Source organism: Nansenia antarctica (genome assembly GCF_963989245.1).
Source record: "Nansenia antarctica genome assembly, chromosome: 9".
Taxonomy (NCBI): Eukaryota; Metazoa; Chordata; class Actinopteri; order Argentiniformes; family Microstomatidae; genus Nansenia; species Nansenia antarctica.
The window spans coordinates 38048026-38056463 of NC_137679.1; the positions used below are offsets into that span (position 1 = coordinate 38048026).

General features: G+C 50.6%; 1 protein-coding gene across 1 annotated transcript in view; it reads right to left on the reverse strand.

Annotated features, from left to right (window-relative positions):
• Positions 1-3516: 3516 nt before the first annotated feature.
• Positions 3517-8438, reverse strand: part of crtc3 (CREB regulated transcription coactivator 3) — a gene marked incomplete at both ends in the record, with an annotated part of 40244 nt that continues 35322 nt past the window's right edge. The window contains 5 exons of the mRNA XM_080539745.1: positions 3517-3710; positions 4934-5153; positions 5982-6065; positions 7065-7337; positions 7760-8016. Coding sequence (XP_080395871.1) covers positions 3517-3710; positions 4934-5153; positions 5982-6065; positions 7065-7337; positions 7760-8016 — 1028 coding nt within the window. The remainder of the gene's footprint in view (positions 3711-4933; positions 5154-5981; positions 6066-7064; positions 7338-7759; positions 8017-8438) is intronic.

Genomic DNA, 8438 nt, shown 5'->3' on the forward strand with positions numbered 1-8438 from the left:
TCATGCTCCCGATTCTGACTACATGGCTGCAATGACGCCTTTCTCCAACAATGACTTAATACAAATGAAATACGCCACACACACACACACACACACATACCACACACAGCAGTTACTAACTACGAGACATTACATAGGGTGGCAAGAAATCAACTGCATGTAGGCTGAAACTAAATGTCTGTTGCTCTTTTTTGTGTGTGTGCCTGTGTGGGAAATGCTTGTAAACCCCTAACAACTGACACACAGGCACCGCTGATCCCCCGACCTCTCTGCCGTCAACGGAGGGTTAAAAGTACAAGGGTCGTGCCGTCTCTTTCTGTTTGCTGTGGACATTGCACACATGTAACATTGCTCTCGCTTTCAGAATTCTATTACAAACACGGTACAATCTCATGAAAGGGAATTGCAATCTCTTGATCATATAAAACTTCTTCACATTGCATTGCATAATATTAATGTTATTGTTCGACAGGCTGCATTTCACATTTCCTCGTGTGACGGTTTGATAAACAAAAATGCATAGCCATATGAGCAAGGGTTGAGTCGTTCCATATCTCTTCAGGATGTAACCTTTTACAGAGGGACACTGAACATTGGATATGTCTCACTCTGAGAATTTCATTGAAGTTTTTCACCCAATCTCAATTACATTGGGAACTACTGGGTGCAACTACATCAACCAACCACTAGGGGTCACTAAGCTAATAGATGGCCGGAGCCTAGTTGATGCGCCAATAATTATGTAATCCTCTCCTGTGGGAATACACATCTATGCAACGAAGTACAAATAGATCCCTCCAAGGCCATATGAGCGTTGAGTTCATACTCTGTGATATTTGTTTTTCTTCCAACTATAAATATTTTAGAAAAGGGGTAACACAAGTTGACTCATGTTAAATCTATTAAATTATTATTTTATATACTAAAATATATTTTTGATATATTATTTTTTATTGATATAGAAATAATTTCCACCTGAAGTTGTCTGCATTTCTCTACACTTTACATCTTTAAATATGATCTTTGGGTTATTAGATATATAACAAAATATATTCCTACCGCCAAAATACGTAGCCGTAAAAATATCATATTCCCACGTATTCGATCTATAGAATGGGATAAACTCAGTGCAAAAATATAACGCGAGGCAATGTTAAACGTGTCCCGTGTCCACAGTGTAACTGTCCCAGTCCCCTCTCTAAGAATGTGTGCACTTTGACCTTTTAACCATCTTAGGGGCCATGACGTGACAAGACAAGAGGAAGGTTGATCCGATCACAACAGAGATTCCAGGAATCTGTGAGTAGCATCCCGACTGTGTTCCCTCGGTCCAAACCCATGACAAGACTTCAACATGGTCTGAGCTGCATTTACACGTCGGTACAAAATGTGAAACAGGTTTTTATATAATGGATATAGATGTATAAGTAGTAGATAAACAAGTTAAAAACAAAGGTTCCTTTTTCATGGTCTAGGTTGTCCTAGCATTCACCCCCATCCCCCCCCCCCCCCCCCATGTGGTTAGAGTTCTGCAGATCCATAACCCAAGGTCAGTGAGGAACCACAACCAGACTCTGGGGTCAGTCCATTTGTGTCCAGAGACGGACAGACGGAGGGGGGGGGGGGGGGGGGGGCTTGCAACCACACAAGATTGTGACCAGAAAATATATGGTATATTTCATTTCTTTTTAGACTTTATACCAAAAGGTCAGAAATTCTAATTCATACTCACATTAAGTATTATTTACTTATTAAAATCTTATCTTTGTAAACAGTTTGCCCTTTTTGTCTCTTGTTTGAAAAATACATTCTAGTCAGATTGCAATTAACGAGGCATTATATATATATATATATATATATCATATATAGAATATATATATATATCTCAGTGGCAAACAACTTTTTACAAAAAAATATACCAGTTACTGTATATCCGAAGAAAGACATCGAAAAATAATGCTCTGTACAGAAAGATAGATCCTCTAGTCTTCATATCTCAGGATAGTCCGGACCCCGCGGGGCCCTGAGGCCTCTCCCTGAACATCACACCGGGGGGCCGGGGGGCTCCTGTCCCGGTACTAAACCCGTACTAGAACCCAGAACTCCAGAACCAGAACCAGTTCCTGTCTCTGAGTCAGAGAGCATTGTCCTTGATCCTCTCCAGACTCTCCATGTTGTTGCTGTGATTTAGAGAGACGGAGAGGGAGGGTGGGGGGTGTGGGGTGGGGTGGGGGTGGGGGTGGGGGGTTGGCCGCGTTTGGCGTGTGTGTAAACACTCCTCCTGGTTGGTGCTGGCTGTTGCTCGGTCGGCATGGCGATGGAGATGGCAGGGGTTGCTATGGCGACGGACGGCACGGTTGCCATAGTGACAGGAGGGGCGGAGGGAGGGGGGGGTTAGGGGGAGGGGGAGGGGTTGTTGTTGTCCGTCCGCGGCGGCCAGGTGGCTGTGATGTGAGGCGGGGCGGGGCAGGGAGCAACCAGGTCCTTCTGTTTCAGAACGCTGCTCTGGATTTGAGTCAGGCTTGTGGGAGGACGGGCCGGGAGGGGGTCCGGGAGGGGGAGGGAGGAGGTCCGGGGGGAGGGAGGGGCCCTCAGTGAGCAGGGGGGACTGTCAAGCCCGCCATCAGCCCTTTCAGTGTGTGACAGACACTACAGTCCTCAGGCATCGAGTAGCTGCTTGACAGTGGCAGAGACAGGTGGCAGTGAGAGTGAGTGAGTGTGTGTGTGTGTGTGTGCGTGCGTGTGTGTGTCCCTCTCTTTCGGGTACGGAGCTTGGAGACCAGCGCTGTTCGGGGTGACAGCACCTCAGCACGACAAGACTGCTAGGCCCAGGAGACCCTACAGCTCAGAGGGGAGAAATGCTAAAACTCTCAGTGCCGCTGGTGTGTGTGTGTGTGTGTGTGTGTGTGTGTGTGTGTGTGTGTGTCTGCGTGCGTGCGTATAACAAACGGATACACCAGTCCATCGGTTTCCGAAGCCGGACTAAAACCCAACGTGTGTGGGAGCGTTCACATGTGGAGCACATGTAAACATGGTGCGTTTTCCCTCTGAAGAAGCGGTGTGCGTGCGTCTGTTCTTCACATTAGTCTCGTCTCAGAGGCAGAGAGGGAGAGGGGTGTGTACAGCTATGGCCCCATAGTAACCAGGGTTACGTCGTCTGCATGCGTTTACGGAGCGGGGTTCACTTTGAACATGAAGCATGTCTGAGTCTCTCCATATCTCTACATGCTATGTGTGTGCGTGTACCGGAACAAACCTGTGTGTAAATTACATTAAAACATCGCATACATACGCATGCTGTGTTGATATGCATGCCATGGTTGTGAGAGTGTGTGTGTGTGTGTGTGTGTGTCTGTCAGGGGGGGGGGAGAGAGTGGGGGAGCTTGTGCATGTGGATAGGGTTTGACCTGCGATCCCTAGACTTTACAGTCTGTTGCATGCGTGTGTGTGTGTGGGAGGGGGGGGGGGGGGGTGGTTTGTGGTTTGTGCATGCATGTGTGTTTTTTGTGTGTGTTTCTACAGTCTGTCGCTACGGAAACTGTCCTCCACGGAGGGGTCGGGGAGCACCATGTCGGGGTCGCTGAGCATGCTCAGGCCGTCCAGGCTGAGGGGCTCGATGCGCAGCTCGTCCTCCAGGGGGAACCCCTCAGAGTCGAAGCACTCCGGCACGGCGGAGAGGATGTCCTTAGACAGGCTGGGGTTGGAGTCGTCTGGAGGGAGAGAGAGAGGGGGCAGAGTTAGCACTTCCTCCGTCCACGGTGATGAGACTCACACACATACGCACGCACACACACACACACACACACACACACAGACGCGCACACACACACACCTTGACTGTCCACGGTGATGAGACTCACACACATACGTATGCGCACACACACACACACACACGCGCACACACACCTTGACTGTCCGTGGTGATCAGACGCACAACCCCCCCCCACCTGTAAATATGATGTTGGGGACCCCCCCTACCTGTAAATATGATGTTGGGGACCCCCCTACCTGTAAATATGATGTTGGGGACCCCCCTACCTGTAAATATGATGTTGGGGACCCCCCCTACCTGTAAATATGATGTTGGGGACCCCCCCTACCTGTAAATATGATGTTGGGGACCCCCCCCCTACCTGTAAATATGATGTTGGGGACCCCCCCCTACCTGTAAATATGATGTTGGGGACCCCCCCTACCTGTAAATATGATGTTGGGGACCCCCCCTACCTGTAAATATGATGTTGGGGACCCCCCCTACCTGTAAATATGATGTTGGGGACCCCCCCCTACCTGTAAATATGATGTTGGGGACCCCCCCCTACCTGTAAATATGATGTTGGGGACCCCCCCTACCTGTAAATATGATGTTGGGGACCCCCCCTACCTGTAAATATGATGTTGGGGACCCCCCCCTACCTGTAAATATGATGTTGGGGACCCCCCCTACCTGTAAATATGATGTTGGGGACCTCCCCCTACCTGTAAATATGATGTTGGGGACCCCCCCCCCTACCTGTAAATATGATGTTGGGGACCCCCCCGCGCCCCTACCTGTGAATATGATGTTGGGGACCCCCTACCTGTAAATATGATGTTGGGGACCCCCCCCTACCTGTAAATATGATGTTGGGGACCCCCCCTACCTGTAAATATGATGTTGGGGACCCCCCCTCTACCTGTGAATATGATGTTGGGGACCCCCCTACCTGTAAATATGATGTTGGGGACCCCCCCCTACCTGTAAATATGATGTTGGGGACCCCCCCCTACCTGTAAATATGATGTTGGGGACCCCCCCCTACCTGTAAATATGATGTTGGGGACCCCCCCTCCCCTACCTGTAAATATGATGTTGGGGACCCCCCCTACCTGTAAATATGATGTTGGGGACCCCCCCCTACCTGTAAATATGATGTTGGGGACCCCCCCCTACCTGTAAATATGATGTTGGGGACCCCCCCTCCGCTGCAGTTTGAGTACATCATGTTGGGCCTCATCTGCTGCAGCTGGTCCTGCAGGTTGCCGTGGCTACCGCCCAGACCCATGAGGGCGGCCTGGGAGCAGTAGAGGGACGAGGAGGGGGGGCTGTCGAAGCACGAGCCCCCCCCCGCCATGGAGCTCATAGCACTCTCCAACATACTGAACTGGTCCAGCTGAAGAGGAGGAGGAGGAGGGGGAGAAGGGGAGCATAGGGAGAGGGAAGAGGGGGGAGGTAGTGGAAGAAGAGAGGGAGGTGGTGGGAGAAGAGAGGGAGAGAGAGAGTAAGAGAGGGAGATAGTGAGAAAGGCGAGGTAGAGGGAGGTGTTGGGAGAAGAGGGGGCGGGGCGGAGGACAACAGGTATTACATCTCACACCCTCTACATGATCTAACATCCCACCAGCTACATGATCTAACATCACACCCGACGTAGGCCTTCATTGTATTTATCTAGTCCAAAATGCAGCAGCGAGAGTTTTAACCAAAACAAGCAGAAGAGCTCATATAACTCCTATTTTAGAGACTCTACACTGGCTTCCTGTTAAGTTCAGAATAGATTTCAAGATCCTTCTGCTTGTTTATAAAGCTCTCACTGGCACAGCACCAGAATATCTGAAAGAGCTTTTGCTAGCATATCAGCCCAATGGTGCTCTCAGGTCTTCTGACGCTGGTTTTCTCTGTGTACCACATGTACAAAAGAAGAGATTTGGTGAGGCTGCATTCTCATTTTATGCACCCAAATTGGTGGAAAAAAGTAGAATGCACTGCCAGTTTACATTAGGGATGCAACCTCAGCAAATATCAGTCAAGACTAAAAACCCATCTTTTTAATATTGCCTTTAAATGACTAAATAATTACATTATGGTTATATAATGATTGGAGCACTTAGAGCTGCAATGTTTGCAGGAAAAGTGCTATACAAATAAATGTTATTATTATTATTATTATTATTATTCAGGAGGTAAGGTAGGGGGGCCAGTGCTGTGGACCCGCAGGCTTTACCTGGTAGGACAGGGCCTTGGCCTGGCGGCTGGAGAACTGGGGGTCCATGAAGGGGTCGTTGAAGAAGGCAGCCATGTTGTTGTGCTAGAGGAGGCAGACGGAGGAGAGGAGAGGAGAGGAGGGGAGGGGAGAGGAGAGATGGGGAGGGGAAGGGGAGTGGAGAGGGGAGGGGAGGGGAGAGGAGAGGAGAGGAGGAGAGGAGAGGAGAGGAGAGGAGAGGAGAGGAGAGGAGAGGAGAGGAGAGGAGAGGAGAGGAGATGAGAGGAGGGGAGAGAAGAGGAAAGGAGAGGAGAGGAGAGACAGGAGTATGAGCTACTAAGTCTACCAAGTTTACATACAGAGCTTTGACATTTGTTTCGGAAAACACACAACAACTGCCATAAACATGACACTATAAAAAAAAAAAGTATAACACCATAAAGGCCTGTACTGTATATTACGGAATAAATATCTAATTCGACACACGCCAGGTCAGGTGTAACCTGCGCATGATTATTCTCTCTCCCTCGCCAACTCGTCCTCCGCCGTCCTGTCTGAGTCACGCTCTAATAAAAGCCGCCAACCAGACGTCAGGCCTGACAATTAGGGCTAAATACAGCCTGTCTGTTAGGGTTAGGGACGTCCGTTCCTCTTTCCACGAATTTCGGTGTTTTGTCGACCAACGGGGAGGGCCGATTGCATTCTGCCGTTTCCTGGAACGGTCCGGAAGAAAAGAGGGATTCTGGCGGTCGCCTGGTGACGGGACTCGTCGGTGTTTTGGGATCTCGTCATGAGATGAGGGCAGTGTTGCCAGATGGGATTGTTTTCTAGCCTAATCACAGTCTAAAAGCCGCCCAGTGTGATCATAAGTACCCCAATGGGGCGGGAATAATACGCCCAATCTGGCAACACTGGATGAGGGAGGTAAGTGGGGTGTTTATGATTATCAGTAGCGGGGGGGCTGAGGACAGCGTGATGGGAGGCTATTCATATCCCTGCTGCCTCCTCGACAAGTGTTGGTGGCAGACACACGCACATACACACACTCACACTCACACACACACACACACACACACACACATACACACACACACACACACTTACAGGGCTGCAGTTGAAGTCCAGGGGGATGTTCAGGGGGGATACTGGTTGTTGCTGTGGCTGCTGCTGGTGTTGATGCTGCTGTTGTTGTTGCTGTTGTTGATGATGATGCTGCTGCTGCTGCTGCTGTTGTTGCTGATGTTGTTGTTGTTGTTGTTGTTGTTGTTGTTGTTGTCGCTGGGATTGTTGCTGGTGTAGAGACTGTTGCTGTTGCTGGTAGAGGGGGTAGGGAGGGGGGGGCTCCATTGGCAAGCTGCTGGTGTCCAAGGCAACGCCCTGGGTGAGAGAGAGAGAGGAAAGAGAGAGAGAGAGAGAGAGAGAGAGAGAGAGAGAGAGAGAGAGAGAGAGAGAGATGTGGAAGAGACTGGAGTCAGAACAGGACTGTGGAGGGATGCGTCTGGTTCATTACCTGAGCATGCTAGCTTCACCATTATTTTATAACAGTCTCTGCATGTGTGTGTGTGTGTGTGTGTGTGTGTGTGTGTGTGTGTGATGAGGGTCATCGAGGGTGTGTGTGTGTGTGTGTGTGTGTGTGTGTGTGCGTGCGTACCTGCGTGATGGGCGACAGCAAGGGTGTGTGTGTGTGTGTGTGTGTGTGTGTGTGTGTGTGTGTGTGCGTACCTGCGTGATGAGCGACAGCAAGGGTGTGTGTGTGTGTGTGTGTGTGTGTGTGTGTGTGTGTGTGTGTGCGTGCGTACCTGCGTGATGGGCGACAGCGAGGGCGACATGGTGGGCGAGAGCTGCTTGGCCAGCCCCCTGCGCTGCTCGGCACCGGGCGAGAGGGTGAGGGGGCTGATGGGGGCGGGGCGGCGGCGCGGGGAGCTGCTCATGGCCCCCTGGGGGGGGTTGGCCAGGCGCAGGGACGAGTGGATGGAGGGATTACTGAGGGACGAGTGCAGCTGTGAGTTGTTGAGGGAGGCCTGGATGGAAGGGTTGCTCAGAGAGGAGGAGAGACCTAGAGAGGGGTGGAGGGGGGGAAGGGGGGGAGAGAGAGAGAGAGAGAGGGAAAGGGGGAGAGAGAGAAAAAAAAGGAGAGGAGGAGAGAGAGAGAGAGAAAAAAGGGAGAGGAGGAGAAAGAGAGAGAGAAAGAAAGGGGGAGAGAGAGAGAGAGAGAGAGAAAGGGAGGAGGAGAGAGAGAGAGAGAAAGGGAGAGGAGGAGAGTGAGAGAAAGGGAGAGGAGGAGAGAGAGAGAGAGAGAGAATGTGAGCATCCATTCATTTCGATGTTGGCAGTATGTGTGTACTTCATGCCGATCTGCAGTCCGTATTGAAAGGCGCTGGTCAGAGGAACAGTGAGGCTGTGGGAGACATGGTGACTGAGGACACGGGAGAGAATGTGTGGAAGTTGTGATGTATGTGGGCATTCACTTTTCCAGCC